General features: G+C 47.6%; 1 protein-coding gene across 1 annotated transcript; it reads left to right on the top strand.

Moving 5' to 3' along the window:
- The first annotated feature begins 189 nt into the window (after positions 1-189).
- LOC135459039 (cysteine sulfinic acid decarboxylase-like) lies at positions 190-14,594 on the top strand. The gene is made up of 12 exons (XM_064734642.1): positions 190-469; positions 1,254-1,380; positions 2,367-2,377; positions 12,291-12,370; positions 12,740-12,830; positions 12,984-13,100; positions 13,173-13,237; positions 13,350-13,431; positions 13,516-13,715; positions 13,784-13,835; positions 14,132-14,221; positions 14,327-14,594. Exons 1-12 carry the CDS (start codon positions 326-328, stop codon positions 14,498-14,500), a joined length of 1,233 nt encoding a protein of 410 aa, XP_064590712.1. The 5' UTR covers positions 190-325; the 3' UTR covers positions 14,501-14,594.
- Positions 14,595-19,328: the final 4,734 nt, after the last annotated feature.

Below are 19,328 nucleotides of genomic sequence, written 5' to 3'. Positions count from 1 at the left end.
GAGAAACCCATCCTGGGAACAACTAAAATTGCTATCATCCTGTTACAGAACTACCTCATTCCAGAAGAACATCATTCTGGAATCGCCGTATCCCAGGAGAATTTCATCCTGAGAGAGCCTTATTCCAGGAGCACCTCATCGCAGGGGGAAGCCAGCCTGGGTATCACACTTATCCCTCAGGGTAGATCCTTGTCCCGGGATCACTTTATCCCAAGATTATCTCCTTCCAGGAGAAGCTCATCCTGGGATCCCCCACTCCTGCCACCTGCTGCCAATTCCAGGGTCCCTCCCGCTGCACTTCGGGGTCTCCCTGTGTTCTCTTGCCATGGCTGAGCCCTCTGGGGCTGGGGACAGCATCCCATTGGAATGTCCTGGCCTGGACACGGCCGCTGGGGAGGAATTCCTGCAGGAAGTGTTCCAGATCCTGCTGGAGGAGGGCGTGCGGAAGAGCACAGATGTGACACAGAAGGTTGGGACACTGGGGCACTCGGGAGGGAGGGTCCCCAGTCCCACTGCATCCTATTCCCGTTTACAGTACCGTTCTCAATCCCAATCCTGTTCCTGTCCCCACAGGTAGGTGACTGGAAGGAACCCCCTGGGAGGGGATGGGGTTCCCGATTGGTCCCTATTGTTGTCCTGTTCCAGGCATTCCCTGCCCAGTCCCTATCCCATTCTCATTCCCAGTCATTCCCAATCCTATTCCCAGTCATTCCCAGGCGTGTGACTGGAAGCAGACATAGAAGGGGGTGGGGTCACAATATTGCTCCTTCCCAGTCCTATTCCCATTCTGAAACCCAGTTCCAGTCCATTCCCAATCCTGTTCCTAATACAAGTCCCACTTCCAGTCTGTTCCAACAGCGTAGTTCCCATTCTCATCCCATTCTCAGTCCCATTCCCAGTCCTGTTCCCATTCCGAGTCCCTTCCCAATCTTTATACAGGACTGGGAGTGGCACTGGGGTTGGAATGAGAGTAAGTTCCAGTTGCAGTCTCATTCTCATTTCCAGTCTTATTCCCATCTTGTTTCCATTTCTAGTCCTATTTGGAGTCCCACTTCCAGCCCATTGTCATTCCCATTCCCCATTCGTTCCATTCACCATTCCCATTCTGTTTGTCTATCTGTTCTGGTTTGTTCCAGATCCCATTCCCATTCTGGTTCCTGGTTCCAGTCCCGTTCCCATTCTCAACATCATTCCCAGCCCATTCCCCCTGCGGTTCCCAGTCTCGTTCCCAGTCATTCCCAGTGCTTTCCCAGGTGTGTGAGTGGAAGGAGCCGCAGGAGCTGCAGGACCTGCTGGATCTGGAGCTGCGGAGCGACGGGGAGGGGCGGGAGCGGCTCCTGCAGCGCTGCCGGGATGTGCTGCGCTTCAGCGTCCGCACCGGTGCGCTCCCAGTACACACCAGTGCACACCAGTACAGCCCCAGGGCAGGCCCAGTGCCTCCCAGCTTAGCCCTGCACAAACTGCGTTGGGCACGGCAGCTCTCACTTCGGCCCAGTGGTTCTCAGTGTGGCCCCTGGTGCCTCCCAGTGTCAAACATTGTGGCCCCTGCCATGTTCCCCTCCATGCCCCCCTGTTATAAATGGTGCTCAATTTGTGTTGAATTTGGGCTGGGTTGGAATTGCTGTTTTGGGGTGATTTGATGGGTGTTTGTTGTGGATCCTGGGGAGGGGAGGTCCAGGGTTTGGTGGGGGTGATAATTGAAGGGAAATGGGAGGTGATTGGACAGGCGACTTGACCAATCATTCGATGCCCCAAGAAAATGATTGGTCCAAAATGAATATCAATAAGGACCAATGAGAACACCAGAAAACAACCAATCAACACGTGGATCCTTCTGAGGGACCTACTTTTGGGGGAGAACCCAGCGTGTTTGGGACACGTTTTTATCTTTGGGTTGTTGCATGGGAGTTTGGGCTTATGTCAAACTCCTGTCCTCTGTAGTTTGTTTGTTTGTTTTAATAAACAAGAGCCTTTTTCCTTCTCAAAATCTGGCCTCGTTCGAATTTATAACATCTTTTGGGGACTCGTCAGGGATACCTCATGCCCCAAACTGGTCCGGTGTAGCTCAGGACCTGGGAGATATGTCCAGCCACCTTTTTTGGCTGCCTGAGATTGAACTACGTCGGACTGCAGGAAGGGATTGCTGCCTATACCCAAGGCTGCAGAGGACACAACAATCCAAAAAGGTGAGAGGCCTCCGAGAGGTAGTGGGGGTCACACTGCCTCTGAGTGGTGCAGGTGGGGTTTAAGGTGCGAGGGGGTGCGAAGTGAATGTGTGTGATTGAGGCGGGGCTGCAAGCGCAGACTCCCGAAGCAAGTGTGTGGGGGAAGCGAGTGTTGCAGTCGTTGAGTGCGTGTACCTCCAGGGACCCCTAGAGTAGGGGAGATGAGGAGTACCCTCCTCTAGCCACCCTTGTCTGCTCAGGCTCCCATTCCTCCAGTGAGTGGAGGCTCCAAGGGGTGATCTGGGCCCTTGGCCCTGAGAGGAGGGTGTTAGTGGGCTGGACTGCCCAGAGTAAGGGGCAAAAGCTCTGACCACTAGCCCAAATCACCTGGAGGGTTGTTCCGCAGAGACAGAGCAGGGGAGTCTAGTCTCTGAGGAACTAGGACCTCAGGGGTGGGAGAAAAACTCCTATACAGAGACTGCCAGACAAAGTAGCCACTGTATAGGGGAGTGCCCCTTTCTGAGACAGGGGAAGGGGAGGGTGCCCAACCTAAGCGAGTAAGGGAGCCCTTGAGCTAGGATCCCATTGGGGGGGTTGCAGAGGGGGACAGACTCCGGACCCTGAGCTGGGATCCCATCAGGGGGTCATAGGGGTAACTGAGGGGCCTAAACTTCACAGGTGCAGTGACCCTCAGGGGGCAGGTGGGCCGCCAACTATGGAAGGGCCCTTTCAGCCACTAGGGCTGAAGGGGATGTTAGAACCTGTCTAATCTAGGGAAAAATTCAAGAGGCAGAGCCTCTCCGGTGGAAGCCCTTTGTACATGAGTTGTCAAAATCTCTGCAGAGTGAGGTTTGGAGGTGAGGACAAGCTGAAAGTCCTCCGACTGCTACTCAGGGAGAGCAAGTATAAAACCCCGCTGTGGCCATTTTGTATTTGGTTGAGTGGGTGGTTCGTTTCACTGTTGCCATTTTGTCTTTTGTTGAGCAAGTGGCTCGCTGTGGTCATTTGGTATTCTGGTGAGCAGGTGGTTTGTTTCAGAGTGGCCACTTTGTCTTCTGTTGAGTAAGTGGCTCGCTGTATCTATTTTATATTTGGTTGAGTAAGTGGTTGTAAGTTGCTTCATTTCTTGTAATAGTCAGCTAAGACAATAGCTATTACATTTCTTTTTGGACTTAATTTGGACATTTCACTATTCTTAGGTTATAAATGTTCATTTCAATTGACATTTTTATTCCGAAACTCTTGTTAAACCGCCATATTTATTTTGTTTCCTATACTAAATATTTCTTTGAGTCACCATTTCTTTGTTTTGTTTCCCACCAAAGCCACCACATTTATTTCGTTTCCCATGTCAAACATTTCTTTAAAAGTTGCCATCTTTGTCTTGTCTCTCACGATAAGGAACTTTTTAAAGTAACCGTTATTAATACATTTTCCACAATAATTAATATTTATTTTCTCTTTCTCATTAATAACTAATACTTATCCCTTATTAAAAAAAATAAAATAAATAAATAAATTCAAATAAATAATTAACAAAATAATATTTTTTAAAAAAAATTATAATTGGCTACCAATTGCTAGTTAAAAATGGGACACTGTGCTGGAAAAAGTGCCAGCAGGAAGAGAAAAGGGAAGGAAGTTTTTAAGTAAATATGTCCTAGTAGTCCTTTAAGTGAACTTTTAATAAATTAGGACACTAATGAGGGAATGAAGGATCTAGATAAAATAAAAATTATGAGATACTGTACAGAAATATGGCCTAAAGAGAGTATTGGTGAAGGACCTGTCCTGGTACGGGGCAAAAGAAAGATGGCTATGTACAGCTTTAAACAGATATGTCAATATCTGGGTAGAACCTTGCGAGGAAGAGATTAGTTATGCTAAATGTTGGTTAGAAAGGGAGAAACAGGAAGAGGAAATAAAAGGATATAAAGTATCCAGAGAAGAAGAAAAAGAAGAAACTAAGCTACCAGAAAGGAGGTGGGATCCTTTAGACCATCTTCCTCTGCCTCCCCCTCCTGATCCCTTAGATGACACTCAGAGTATCCATCCATCCCCCTTAGATGACCTCCCGTTACCTCCTCCTCCGTCTCCTCCTACAGACCACCTTCCTCCTCCCCCTCCAACCTTGTACCCCTCAGTACCATCTCACGAGGTGGATGCAATTTCAGTATCTACTCCCACAGGAGTTTTAAAATCACCTCAACCTTTTAATTCAAGTTGTCCTGCTCCCAGCATTCCCTCTTCTGTATCATGTCCTTTCCCAAATATTCCAGAACCTGCCCATTCTAGTACTCCTTCAGTTTTGCAGATTCCCTCCAGTTCCTCAAGTACCCAGACATCGGTCTCTAGTACCACTCAGAGTGTCCATACCCCAGTCTTGGCTCCCAAAACTTTCCAAAATACCCCTCTTTATTTTTCCTCCATATTTCAACCCACAACCCAAAGTACCTCTTCCTCTCTTCTTATTTCTGGAACATAACAAAACATTCCTTTTTATTTATCCCCCATACCTCAACATACTGAGAGTCAAAAGCAGGAGGAAAGTTTGCGAACAAAAGTCAGGGAGTGAAAAGGGCCTGTTGTTGTAAAGATATAGAGGAAAAGAAGTTAATTGAACCAGATAAGCACGTAGCAATTCATCAATATAATACAAGGTTCCAAGCAAAGAAAATTCAAGATGAAGGTGGGAGAATTGAAAAGTTGTTTCCTCTAAGGGAAGTGCCTATGGGGAGGGCCAGAGGTGGTATTAGTTTTGTGAATGCCCCATTCACGGCCTCTGAAGTTAGAAATTTTAAGAAAGAAATTAAACCTTTATTAGAAGATCCCATAGGCATCTCACAGCAACTAGATCAATTTTTAGGACCCAATATTTACACATGGGAAGAATTAAATTCAATTTTAGAAATACTCTTTTCCTCAGAGGAATTACAAATGATTCGTGCAGCAGGAATGAAAATTTGGGAGAGGGAGAATTGAGATGGTCCCAGAGGGGAAGAGAAGATGCCTCTCAATCCACCCAACTGAGACCCGAATCACGAGGAGGGAAGAGCAAGTATGAGACAATACAGAACCCTAATTATAAGAGGCATCAGAGAAGCTGTCCCTAGAACAAATAACACTAAAACCGGCATTTGATAGCCATCAGGAACGGGATGAGTCACCTAGTGTCTGGTTAGACAGATTTAAAAGAAATTTTGAATTGTATTCTAGTGTTGATCCGGACAGTCCAGAAGGACAAGTCCTAGTCAAAATTCAATTTGTACCAAAAGCCTGGGTAGATATCAGGAGAAAATTAGAAAAGCTGGATGATTGGCAAGAAAAAGGAATGAATGCATTACTACGGGAGGCACAAAAAGTATATATAAGGAGGGAGGAAGAAAAGACCTGGACAAAAGCAAAAATCATGGTAGCAGTCGCTAGGGAAAGTGCAGGGTTCAGAAGTAGTGAATCGACAGGAGTGAGAAAAGGCGAGTACGCAGGGCCTCGAGGAGGTGAATTCAAAGTACAACCAAGTAGCAAGAAAGAGCCAAATAGAGATAGCAGAACATCATGGGTGGAAGGAAGACCACCTTGGGCCGATATCATATGTTTTTATTGTGGAGAAAGGGGACACACCAGGAATTTCTGTAGAAAAGAAAGAATAGATGAAGCCATCGCACAAGAGCAGGACACTCTAGGATGGAGGCAAACAGGAGATGACTAGGGGTGTCAGGGGCTCTACGCTCTGAGGGATGATATTGATCATCAAAAGGAGCCTCTGGTAAACTTAGAAATTGGCCCTCAAAGCAAAGAAATTGAATTTCTAGTTGACACTGGGGCAGATCGTTCAAGTGTTTGAAAAATCCCTAAGGATGCAAACTAAGTAACTGAACATGTAAAGTTAGAGGGGCTGAAAACAACTCTTTTGAAGTACCCATCATTGAAGAAGTGTCTATAAAAGGAAGTTTCAGAGAAGGCTCTGCAGACCTGCTATACTTGCCAGAATTAGATTCTAACCTTCTAGGCCGGGATTTACAGATGCAATTAAAGACAGTAGTACCTGAGGGAAAATGTATGGTAGCAAAGATGATGGTTTTGAGGGAGGAAGGTGAAAAGGGCATGAATCCGAGGGTGTGGGCAGAAGAGGGAGGACTGTTAAGTATTCCGCCTACAGAAGTAAAAATGAAACCCGACCTTCCTCCAATAAGAATTAAACAATACCCAATTTCTATGGAAGGGAAACAAGGGCTGACACCTGTCATTAAAAATCTGATTGAAGAAGGAATTCTAGAACCATGTATGTCCCCACATCACACTCCTATATTGCCTCTAAAGAAACCAGATAGTACATATCAGTTAGTCCAAGACCTATGAGAAGTAAATAAGTAAACCATTACCTGATACCCAGTGGTAGCCAACCCATACAATTTATTAAGCAATGTACCATCAACACATGCATGGTTTAGTGTTATAGATCTGAAAGATGCATTTTGGTCCTGCCCACTTGACAAAGAAAGTAGAAAATGGTTTGCATAGGAATGGGAGGATGAGAAAACTGGGAGGAAACAACAGCTGCAATGGACAAGTTTACCTCAGGGATTCACAGAGTCACCAAATTTGTTTGGCCAAACTCTAGAAGAAATCATAAAACAATTTACACCCGAAGGAAATTCCCAGGTTCTATAGTATGTAGATGATTTGTTGATTTCTGGGGAACAAAAAGAGGAGGTACAAGCAACAATGGTTAATCTACTGAACTTCCTGGGGGGAAAAAGGGTTAAAAGTATCCAAAAAGAAGTTACAATTTGTTGAACCTGAAGTAAAATATCTGGGTCACATAACTGGGAAAGGATACAAGAAATTAGGTGCTGATTGATTTCAGGGCATACTATCCTTACCAGCACCTAAAACAAAAACGGATGTAAGGAAATTACTTGGATTAACTGGATACTGTAAATTATGGATAGATGGACACACAAAGTTAGTTAAATTCCTATATAATAAATTGGTTGAATATGAGCCTATAAATTGAAGATGATGAGAAGTAGCTGGAAGAATTAAAGGAAAAATTATCAAATTCCCCAGTGTTAAGTTTACCGGATTTGAATAGACTGTTTGAACTGTTTGGTAATGTAGAAGAAGGAATAGCTTATGGTGTCGTTGTACAAGAATGGTGTGGAGTGCGGAAGCCCATTGCCCTCATCTCAAAATTATTACACTCGGTTGTCAGAGGTTGGCCTATTGTGGAAGAATGGCTGGATAAACAGGGCCATGGGTCCCTTGAAATGTTGTACAAGCAAACCCCATGTTGGCTTGACATAACTAGGCTGCACACCATGATAAGGAAATTGCAAAGTGTGCTGTGTTATGCTGACAAGGTCGAAAGGGCAAGGACAGCAGTAAAAATGAAGAAGAAAAGAGGTTTTGCAATATAAAAATAGAAAGTAAAAGCAACGAGAATGAGGAAGAACCCTGTGTTAGAAACCACAAAGGAAGAGGAATATGTAATGTAACTTTTTGCTTTAAACCAATGAACTAATGATGAGTATGCATAATTACTAGAAACATATAAAAGTACCGTTGTACTCAAAATAAACTGAAGCTTGCTTTACCAATCATATTAGCTGATTGCTTGTCTTCCTTTGCCACTGTCAGCCTACTTGTCTCCAAGCAGTAGCTGCCACTGTAGTTCTCCTAGAAGAAGGTTACAGGTTAACATTAGGTAACAAAATCAAGGTATATACTCCCCATGATTTAAAGAGCATCGTAAGTAGAAGAGCATGTCAGTGGATTTCAGACAGTAGACTTTTAAAGTATGAACTGATTTTAAACAACAGTGAAAATATAGAATTAGCTACAACAAGAATTCAGAACCCTGTGCAGTTCTTATATGGAGAACCAAAGGAAGAATTGGAACATCACTGTCTCAAAACTATAGATTTACAGATAAAAATCAGAGAGGATCTATTAGAACAACCTTTGTCTGAGGGAGAAATACTTTTTATAGATGGTTCATCACAAGTAGTTGATGGGAAAAGAGTATCAGGATACGCCATAGTAGATGGATATACAATGACAGTTGTGGAAAAAGGAAAGCTTCCTGTGAATTGGTCTGCAGAGTGTTGGGAGATTTATGCACTATTAAAAGGACTGAAATGGTTGGACAAAAAGAATGGCACTATATTCACTGATTCTAAATACGCTTATGGGGTAGTACATACCTTTGGGAAAATCTGGGCAGAGAGAGGATTTGTTAACTCAAAAGGAAAAACCTTGATTCATGAAGGCCTCATAAGAGCAGTGCTAGAAGCTGTGAAAGGGCCTAAAGAAATTGCAGTGGTGCATACAAAAGGACACCAAAAAGATGATACTAGAGAAATAAAGGGGAACTTGGCAGATATAGGGCCACAGTGGAGAATTCAGAAAAGATCTTCAAACTAAATGAAATAGGAGATGAGAATGATGATGATGATAGAGGAAAGGAGGAGATCCCTATATTTAATGAAAAAGAACAAGAAGAGTTACTAAAACATGGTGCGGACCAAAATGAAAAAGGAGAATGGAGGATGCCAGAAGGTAGACAAGTATTAAACAAAGCATTAACTAGGAAAATATTAGAGGACCTACATGTCTCAACCCATCGGCGCACTCAGGCATTGTGCGATCATTTTATGAGAACTTATGTATGTATCGGGGTATGGGAAATCGCCAAAATAATAACCAGAGAATGTATGATATGCCAGAAGATAAAGAGAAAAGTAATGAGAAAATTACCTCAAGGGGGAAGCGAGTTAGCAAAAGGACCATTTCAATGTATACAAACAGACTTCATGGAATTACCACAGGTACAAAGGTATAAGTATTTACTAGTAACGATAGACCATCTAACTCATTGGGTGCAGGTATATCCAACAACGAAAGGAACTGCAGAGACTGTAAGCAAAATTTTATTACAACAAATCATACCCCGATATGGAATAATTAATACTATTGACTCCAATAGAGGTCCTCATTTTACAGCTAAGATATTACAACAACTAATGAATCCTCTAAATATCATCTGGAAATTTCATACTCCATGGAGACCCCAAAGTTCTGGGAGGGTAGAAAGAATGAATCACATTCTTAAGATAACTCTTACAAAATTAACAGAAGCAACAAAGAAGAATTGGTTGAAATGTCTCCCTCTGGCACTAATGAGGATAAGGACTAAACCAAGGGCAAATATAGGAGTGTCACCATATGAAATGATGTTTTGTTTACCATTCTTAACAACTTCAGGAAATGTGAGAACATATGAAGAAGGAGAATGGGGTGTGAGAAAATATATCAAGACTACAACCTGCACTTTAGAAGAATTAAGGGATATCTTCCTCAAACTACTCCCACACATTCCAACCTGGTGACTGCGTATTAATCAAGACCTGGAGAGAACAACCATTAATCCCAAAGTGGGAAGGTCCATTCCAAGTTTTACTGATCACCGAAACAGCTATTCGAACACAGGAACAGGATGGACACTTGTCACCAAAGTGAAAGGGCCAGTTTCAGCACCCGAGGGGCTATCTCTGACCTCAGCTAAGTAACACCAAGCTGATTCTAAGGAAGAAGACATCAGAAACATCATAAGAAGACACATAAATTATGAGTTATAATGGAACTTTGTTAGATTTATTGTAAAATAACTAATTGAAAGTTTGTAACTTTTTTTTTCTCTATTTAGAGGGGGTGAAATGATATGAGTTGTCAAGGAAGTGTTTTAATCTTTGGTATTTTTTAATACAGACCCTGAGATCCAGAAAAAGATAGAGCATTCTCCCACGCATCTAGCAATCTGCCCCTAAAAGACGGAAGAAACAGGTTGATACAAAAGGAAAGGTAGACTCCTGCAGCAGTAATTGGTAAGAATCTCACAGAAATAAACAAGAAAAGCAGGGGGCAAGACTGGATCAGGTTATATTCTTACCACAGAGTCGCTGACCCTCTGTGGAGGGGAGACGTGGTTGGGAGAGTAGCCTGTACCGGACCCCCACTGCTGTTTGAGAAATGCCACCATCCTCTGTATGCAGGAGATTCTTGGACTGCTGTCCTTAGAACCCGCACGAATCCAAGTCCCAATTGCTTCAACTTTTTGTCATTCACCACCTCTATAGAAGATGGAAAAACATATTGGCTGTATGAAAATATAGGGAATTTCAAACAGAAGTTAATGGGGGAATGCCCTATGAAAGAAAAATTTCAGGAAGGAGACTGAAGGAAAGATAAGACATGGGGTTTATGAACCATGTTTAATGAAAGAAAGCTGCTACTACAAGAAAATGGAGTGGAAATAGCAGAGAACTCAGAGATTGCCAAGTCAGCCCCTGAGATGCACAAGCAATACCAGAAATTGAGACAACTCTACACCACTGAAGAAGAAACTAATTAAGAAACTGTTGGGCATGCTGATGCGGGCTAAAGCCCGATCAAAGTTTTAGAGGGGGGAGTTGTTATAAATGGTGTTCAAATTGTGTTGAATTGGAATTGCTGTTTTGGGGTGATTTGATGGGTGTTTGTTGTGGGTCCTGGGGAGGGGAGGTCCAGGGTTTGGTGGGGGTGATAGTTGAAGGGGGGCGGGAGGTTATTGGACAGGGGACTTGACCAATCATTCGATGACCCAAGAAAATGATTGGTCCAGAATGAATATTGATATGGACCAATGAGAACACGGGAAAACAATCAATCAACGTGCAGATCCAAAACCCACCAATCCTGGACCAGAGAGAGGTTATAAAGTGAGGGTTTCGGTTGGGCTTGGGATTCTTCTTCTTCTGAGGGACCAACTTCTGGGGGAGAACCCAGCGTGTTTGGGACACGTTATCTTCAGTTTGTTGCATGGGAGTTTGGGCTTATGTCAAACTCCCCGTCCTCTGTAGTTTGTTTTAATAAACAAGAGCCTTTTTCCCTCTCAAAATCTGGCCTTGTTCGAACTCATAATACCCCAGTCTTCTGCATCTCGCTTGACTGCCCCCATGCCCCCCCATTTCCCCCTGCATCCACTCCCTAACCACCCCATGTACCCCCAACCCCTTCCATGTCCCATCTGATCCTTCCCTACCCACCCCCAATCCTTCCTGTCCCCCCATCCTCCATGTCCCTCTTGTGCATCCCCTGATTCCCCTGTATCCCCCCTGCCCACCCATTTTCCCATTTCCTCACACCTCCTCATTTTGCCCTTCATACCCTCCTCCTGTCCCCTAGTCTCCTTCTGACCCTGCCATGACTCCTCTGAACCTCCCAGGTCCTCCCCTTATCTTCCTGTGTCCCACCCTCCACGTGCCATCCCAAACTCACTCATGTTCCCCCCCATTTCCCCCTATCCCCTCCCATATCTCTCCCTGCCTCTCCCAGCCCCCCAGCCGTGTCCTCCCCTGACCACCCTCTGTGCCCTCTCTGTTCCCCCAGGTCACCCCCTGTCGCGCATCCCGGCTGGATGGTGACGGGGGGGGGCAGGCTACAGTCCCCCTCTTTTGGGCTCCGCACTATGCCAGCTACCAGTGGAGGCGCAGCGTGGAACAAAAGGGCCACAGCATGGGCCTGGGGTAGAACTCCAGGTAACGTTTTTAGATGGCAAAATCCCCCTCCCCAAGGTCCCAGGACCGCAAACTGGGGGCAAACAACAGCTTATAAAGGGGGCCAGGTCTCAGGGGAGGATACAATCTCTAGCTAATCAGGAGAATTGGGGGTGCAACACAAGGTGGGGAATACAAGGTATATAAACCAATGAAGGACTTCAAGGGAAGGGAACAGTTTGGGATAGGAGGGGTTAACAACACGATGGGAGGGGACAGGGGTTTGAAACTTGGCCAGAAAATAGCTAAGTAAAAAACAAATAAACCCACATCTGGCTCAATAAAATAACAAAGGCAGATCTCTGTCCCTGAACCCTGAACAAGGGTTCTGAAACCTAGTCGCTAATATCCTCATTCTAACCTTAGTAGGCAGTCAGCCGGTAGAACACCCATTCATCATCATGGGCCAACTAGCCTCATTCACCTACTTCACCCTAAAAACAGGGGGAGAAAAAACCCAAAAGGACCACCAAACCTCAAATGAAGCAGTAAACATGCCAAATAGAAAACATTCTACAACAACCCCCAGTTCTTCAACCAGCTTTTCTCGGGGCTGGACCACCACGTCCTGGCTGGCCGGTTCCTCACCGAAACCCTCAACACGAGCCCGTGAGCCCCCGACACTCCCAAAGTGGGGCTGGTGTGTGGGGACAACCCTCAAAAACCTGCCATGACCCTCCTCTGCCCCAGATCCACCTGCAAGGAGCCCCTGGTGCTGATGGAGGGGGAGGTGCTGGCAGGAGGATTTTGGGCTGCTCAAGGTTGGAGGGAGGGTTTTGGGTGTGTTGAGGAGCCCAGATGAGAAAGGACCTGCCAAAACCCTGTGCTGACTGCCCTGATCTAGCCCCCAGTGTTGGTGCTGATGGAGGGGGGCTTCTGCGGGAGGGTTTTGGGGTGCTGAGGCTCTGGGGAAGTTGTTTGGGGTTCTGAGGTTTCAGGGGGAGGAGAACCCCCCCGACTGCTGCTGGGCCCTTCCAGGTGCACATACGAAGTGGCCCCAGTGCTGGTGCTGATGGAGGAGCAGGTCCTGGCCAAGCTCCGGGAGCTCGTGGGGTGGAGTCCCCTCAAAGTCCCCCCAAAGGCCCACCCAGGGCTCAGAGCCCCTTCTTTTTCTGTGCCACCATCGTGGCCAACTTTGACTCCCTGTGCTCTCCTGCCCTCTACCGCCTTCCATGCCCCAGCACCATCCAATACCCCCAGACCCCTCCCTAATCCCCCCCAGGGCTCGGAGCCCCTCTTTGTGTGTGCCACGAGTGGCACCACTGTCCTGGGTGCCTTCGACCCGCTGGACGCCATCGCCGACGTCTGTGCCCGCCACGGGCTGTGGCTGCATGTGGACGTGAGTTCGGGGTGCTTGGCTGGGGGGGGCTTGGGGGTCCCCCTGTGCGTGCTGATCCCCCTTTTCCTGCAGGCAGCATGGGGGGGCAGCGCCCTCCTGTCCCCACGACTCCGTCATCTCCTTGCCGGCATCCACAGGTGTGTCCCTCCCCCTACCCCTGCAAAAGACTCCCACCTGCCCTCTGAGCTTTTGGGGATACCCTTTTTCCCCAGAGGGCCCCCCCCAAACTCTGCTGTTCCCCCCCACCAGAGCTGACTCAGTGACCTGGAACCCCCACAAGCTGTTGATGGTGGGGTTGCAGTGCTCGGCATTCCTGCTCCGTGACAGCTCCGTAGGTGCCCCCCATCCTGAATTTGTGCCCCTAGGATGCCTCCTGGGCCCCCTCATTAATTTTGGTGCCCCCTGCCCATCCCAGGGGCTCCTGCAGCGCTGCCATGGCGTGGGGGCCTCGTACCTGTTCCAGCGGGACAAGTTCTACGACGTGTCCCTGGACACAGGGGACAAGAGCCCCCAGTGTGGCCGCCGGGCCGACGGCCTCAAGCTCTGGATCCTCTGGAAAGCCGTGGGGACCCGGGGGCTGGCACAGCGTGTGGAGCGGGCGTTCGCTGCCTCTCGGTGAGCCCCAGGATCAGGGGGAACCCTCCACCCTCCCAAACTTGGCTTCACCCCTTTGCTCTCCCCAGGTATCTGTTGGAGCAGGTGAAAAGGAGGGAGGGATTCCAGCTGGTGATGGAGGTAAGGGTGATGGTGGAATGGAGGATGGGGGATATGGACACCTAAGAGTCCTGGAGGTTGGAATGCCACAGGTTTAAATCATCCCAGGGATTGAAATCCCAGAGGTTGAAATCCTGGAGTTTAATCATCCTGGAAGTTTCCATTTTGGAGGTTTAAATCCTGGAGGATTAAATCCTGCAGGTTCCAACCCCAGACAATTAAATACACATGGCTGAATTCCTGGAAGTGCAAATCCCTATCAGATTCTGGGAATTGGGTGAATGGTCATGATCTCCTTCCTCTTCCACTTCCTGCAGCCGGAATTTATCAACCTCTGCTTCTGGTTCATCCCACCCAGCCTGTGGGGCCAGGAGAACTCCCCGCAATTCTGGGACAAACTGGGAATGGTGAGTCCAGAATTCCAAATTCCCCCCACCACCAACACCTTCCAAATGCCCAGAAATCACCCAAAAAGAAAAACAAAATCCTCCTGAAATGGTGTTTCCCCCTAGATGGCCCCAGCCATCAAAGAAAAGATGATCCGGAGGGGCTCCATGATGGTGGGATACCAACCCCAAGGATCCCACGTCAACTTCTTCCGGCAGATTATCACCAATCCTGCTGTCACCCGCCAGGACCTGGACTTCTTCCTGGATGAGATACAGGAATTGGGATGGGATCTGTGAGCAGTCCCAAAAACCCCAGTGAAAGACCCCAAAACCTTCCCCTCATCCCTGAGGAAGTGGAGCAGATCCTTGATTTCCTCCCCTCATCCCAAATTAGAAAAACTCCACACTCCCAAAACTCCACACTCATGGAATAAAACTCCATTTAATGGTCTTGATCTGATAGAAATTTGATATAACCCCACCCTCAAAATAGGGTTTGGTATGTAGGAGGTCCCATAATTCCCCTGGAAGCTCCAGAGGAGGTTGTGGATTCTGGGATCAGCATGTAGTGGCCTTGGGACTCTCCTGACATTCCCATGGATTCTTGAAGTTCCAGAAGCTGGAATTTGTAGGGAAGAGGATCTGTTAGCACGCAAAAAACTCTTGGGAAAGCACTGCAAAACCTGCTGCGTTCATCCATGAGGAAGTGGAGCAGAGCCTGGACTTCCTTCTGGGATCTTTAAATCAGGAGTAAAGATGGATGTTCTCAGCACTTGATCTTAAAAACTCAGCACTCATGGAATAAAAGAGCATTTAATGGTCTCAGTTTTATATGAATTTGATATCACACTTCCCTCCCCCAGAAACGGAGTTTGGGGGCCCCTCAATTCCCCTGGAGGCTCCGGAGGAAGTTGAGGATTTCAGGATCAAGATGGGCATCCTCAAGGCAGGCTAGGAGCTGGGACGCCGTGGCTTCCTCTCGCTGACGCCGCTGCCAATCCCGCAGCATCTCAAAACTCCTCATATTGGAATCATTCGGATTTTCCTCCTGGATCTGCTCCAGTCGGCTCTGCTCCAGCCCTAGATGCAGAATTCCCACCTGCTTCCACTCTCTTCCCAATCTTTTGGCGACTCTCATCAAATCCTTATCTGTCAAGAGTTGGGAATTTATGGGTGGAGCTGGAATCCCTCCAGGATGCTGTCCTGAAGTGGGATCCCCGGTCCCATTAGGGGTGTCCCTATTAGGTTCCCTGGGGTTTCCCTCCGGGATTTGCTCTTCCAGGGGCAGCTGGAAGCGCTGGATGAGGTCGGAGCGGCCAATCTGCTGCAGGATCCTGGCGATCTCACGCAGGGAATTCCCCGGGAAGCGCTGGAGGAGGATCCGGCACAACTCGGGGCGCGATGCCTGGAGCACAAGCCCGTCAGGAATTTTGCTTTCCAGTAGATACTTCAGGTTCTGGAATTGTTCTTCCGAGAGCGCCTGGTGCACCTCCAGCAGCGTTGCCCGCTCGTCTCTCGCCATCGGGGCAGAAAATCCCACAGGGAAATGGGGTCACTGCTGGGACACAAGGGCTGGGCTAGAGGTATCACCACCAGCCCACAGAGTGGCGGACAAAGGGGCCACCCCTGGGCCCAAAAATTCGGGGTGTGGTTGAAAAGGGGCCACGCTCTGCTCCATAAATTGGGGGTAGATGAGTCACCGCCCACCCCGAGGGCTTTCCTGGTGCCCCCGTTGTCCCCTCTAGGGGGACGCTAGGGGCTGAACCCTGCCAGCGTCCCCCTAGAGCACCCCACCCTGCCCTGGGCCCGAGACCGCCGAGTCTCCCCCCAGTGGCCCCTCAACCCTGGGGCTGGACCCCCAGTGTCACCCAATGGCCCCACTCCTTCCTGGCTCCTCCCGATGTCCCCGCCGTGTGCCAGGTGCCCTTTCTTCCGGGTCCCTACGATCTCGCGGCGCCCTCGGTACTTCCCTAGCCCGGATTCGCACCGTTCTCTCCCTCAAGCCTCTCGTTCTCCCCCCGCCACGGCCCCGCTCTCACCGCGCTCTGTTCCCGCCACCGCCCCGCTCTCACCGCGCTCTGTTCCCGCCACAGCCCCGCTCTCACCGCGCTCTGTTCCCGCCACCGCGATTCCGCGTCTGACGAGCGGGGGCGCGGCTTCCTCTCCCGCCCCAACGGAGCGCGGCCGCTTTGAGCGGACGGGGCGCGTCCTGCCCGGGGCGCGTCCTGCCCTAGGGGCGGCCTGGGGCCGTCCCGAGCGGAGTCCCGAGGTGGTTTCGGGGCACCGGGGCGATTCGGGGGTGCGGGGAATGAGTTTTGAGCCCAGTGTCCAGCCCCGAACGGCGGCCGCCCTTCCCTTCTCCCCGCCTCGTCCGGTGCCCCTGTGAGATGCAAAGCTGTGTTTCGTGTCAGGTACAAACAAGCGACGTGTGTATTTGTGAATGCGAAATGTGTGGACCCCGACAATGGGAGAGCTGTGAATTTTAATAATAACTGAGGAAAATAAAGCATGGAACAAGGCCTTTGAACCTATCTTTTGTTTGTAATTAACCGTAATTGATTTAGGAGCATTGGAATTAAGGTGTTAAAGATGTTGCTTTTTGCTTGCATTTAATCCATGAAAAGCTCTGCAATAATAACCTTTTGGTGTATAATTTCAGAATATTACTTGTATCCTTGAAACTATAGCTTTGGAATATATATAAAGGAAATATATTTATCTCACGCCTTATTGAAGCAGAGAAAAACAGCTTGAGAAAGAAAGATGAACATCACCTCAAGGATTTATGGTTTCGACCAAAGGGAAGCTGGACATCACCGTTATGAGATTTACAGTCTCTGCAATTAAAAGATGAGCACACATCTGGGGAGTCGGACCCCACCAGATGGGAGTCGTCTTTCTTCTTTTGGAAACTGGACCGTCACCATCTGGGGATACTCCTTTGAGGTACATCCTGAAAAATTTAAATCACAACAGCGTATAGAATTGTGATGTAATAATTTGGAATGAAAATTGCTGATGAGTAAAAGATTAGAAATAGAAACTGCTGAAAAAAACTGATGAGTACCTCTATAAATACTTCTAACCATCAATTATCGGTGTGCAGTTGGAGGGAAAACTTCCCCCACTGTACCCAGCGCTATATTGCTATACTTTACCATATTAAAAAATAAATTGATTGCTGCTTGAATATTGGCCTAGTCAAGCTTCTCATTCAGAACAAATTTGGTGCGTTGGCCGGGAATTTCCAAATCCATTGAGGGAGACTCCTGATCTAGGGGAGGCTCCCCACCTTGGAGGCTTCTGCCTCCGGTGGCCCTGAGTGACGGGGGAATCTCTCAAGGAAGAGGAAATCCTGAAGGTAAATTATGAGCAATGAATTTTGCGCTCCCGGAGAAGACTGCAGTAAATTCACCTGTAATAAACTCGTGCACAAAGACCCAGGTGAGAAAAGGAGGCTGTAAGTATTGCTTGGTTTGGTGGGTGTAGGTGTGTAAGAGTGTGAATGATGTGTGTATGAGACGTGACCTAGTCACAACACAGGTGAGGAGTTCTTCTAACCTCAGCTTTGCTTCCCCATGATGGGGGCGGCAGGTGAAGGAACAAAGCATGTGGAAGAGGATTTTCTGTATATAAAAGGTTGGGGGGGTGAGATACGACAATAGTTACGGAGAGGAATTTGTTTTCTTTTCCTCGTAGAGAATCAGAGGCAAGAGGTGTTAGAAGGGACTTGTTATTAAGGAAAATCCTGACAAGAAGGACTAAGGTCTGAACAAGTGAGGTCAAAGAGAGTGAGGGAACACCTGTTCGGGGAAAAAAAATGGGTAAATGCCAGAGCAAATACCCAGGAGGTGGTATAAACCAGCAGAAAAATAAAGGTACTGAAAGTACTGGAAAAAGTGGGAGCATTTTGCCAGATATACCCCAGGACAGGCCCCTTGGGGTAATGTTAAAAGTATAGGACAAATGTGAATCCAGGAGAGGAAAAAGTAAAGAGAAAATGATACAATATTGTATGGTAGAATGGACTAAGGAAATGATACGACCTGATAATTTATACTAGCCAATGTACGGGTCATCTGAAGGGTGAATCTGTAAGGCCTTGAATGTCTATGTAAATAAAAAGAACCCTATTAACCAAGAAGAAAGCAATTATGCTGCTTTATAGCATGGGTCCTGGCCTACTCCCCTGTATGCATTAAAAACCAAAAAGGAAAAGAATCAGTGAGATCCCTTAGATAACCTTCCCCCTCCCCCTTATCTACCACAGCCAGCTGCACTGGCAGAGGTGCCTCATCCAGCACCTAACCTGGCACATTTTGCACCCATTCCAGCACCCCTTGCACCACAAGCCCTGGTGCCTCCACTCCCGCTGCCACTGCCACAAGCCCCGGTGGCTCCACTCCCACTGCCACAAGCCCCGGTGGTTCCACTGCCACTGCCACAAGGCCCGGTGGCTCCGCTCCAAGTACTTGATTCACCACCAGCACACAGAACGAGAAGCCAGGAAAGGTCACGAGCAGAAAGCAGCGGGGATAGCAATAAAGAAAGGGGGCAGCTGTACCCATTGAGGGAAGTACCATTAGTAGAAAATCAAGGGAGACCAGTCATTGGGTATGTGTCAGCACCCCTGAACACCAGGGATGTAAGGGTGTTTAAAAAAAAAGAAATGGGAAGATTACTTGAAGATCCTCTAGGGGTGTCTGAAAGGTTAGATCAGTTTCTAGGATCCAGTATTTACACCTGGACAGAGATTCAGTCAATTTTAAGTATTTTATTTACAGCAGAGGAGAGGCAGCTGATAAGATAGGTTAGCATGAGAATTTGGGATAGGGACCACCAGGAGGGACCTTTAGGAAAAATGAAATGGCCCCTGGCAGCCCCTAACTGGGACCGTAACAACCACCAAGACAGGCAGAATATGGTGGATCTCAGGAATATAATTATTCAGGGAATCTAAGAAGCAATCCCCAGAGGGCAAGATATTAGCAAGGCCCTGAATGAATGTCAGGGGAAAGACGAGTCACCCATAGATTGGTTAGAAAGAGTAAGGAAAGGTATACAATTGTATTCGAGATTAGATCCTGATACAGCAGTGTGGGAAGCATTAATCAAAACTCAGTTT

Source organism: Zonotrichia leucophrys, chromosome 29, assembly GCF_028769735.1.
Source record: "Zonotrichia leucophrys gambelii isolate GWCS_2022_RI chromosome 29, RI_Zleu_2.0, whole genome shotgun sequence".
Lineage (NCBI taxonomy): Eukaryota > Metazoa > Chordata > Aves > Passeriformes > Passerellidae > Zonotrichia > Zonotrichia leucophrys.
Note: the sequence above shows the minus strand (reverse complement) of the source record. Positions and strands in the feature narration are given on the sequence as shown.

Coding starts and splice junctions, on each gene's coding strand:
- LOC135459039 (XM_064734642.1), top strand. CDS start 326: ATGGCTGAGCCCTCTGGGGCTGGGGACAGCATCCCATTGGAATGTCCT. Junction 12,831..12,983: donor TGGGGTGGAGTCCCCTCAAA/GTCCCCCCAAAG, acceptor AATCCCCCCCAG/GGCTCGGAGCCCCTCTTTGT. Junction 13,101..13,172: donor GGCTGTGGCTGCATGTGGAC/GTGAGTTCGGGG, acceptor CTTTTCCTGCAG/GCAGCATGGGGGGGCAGCGC.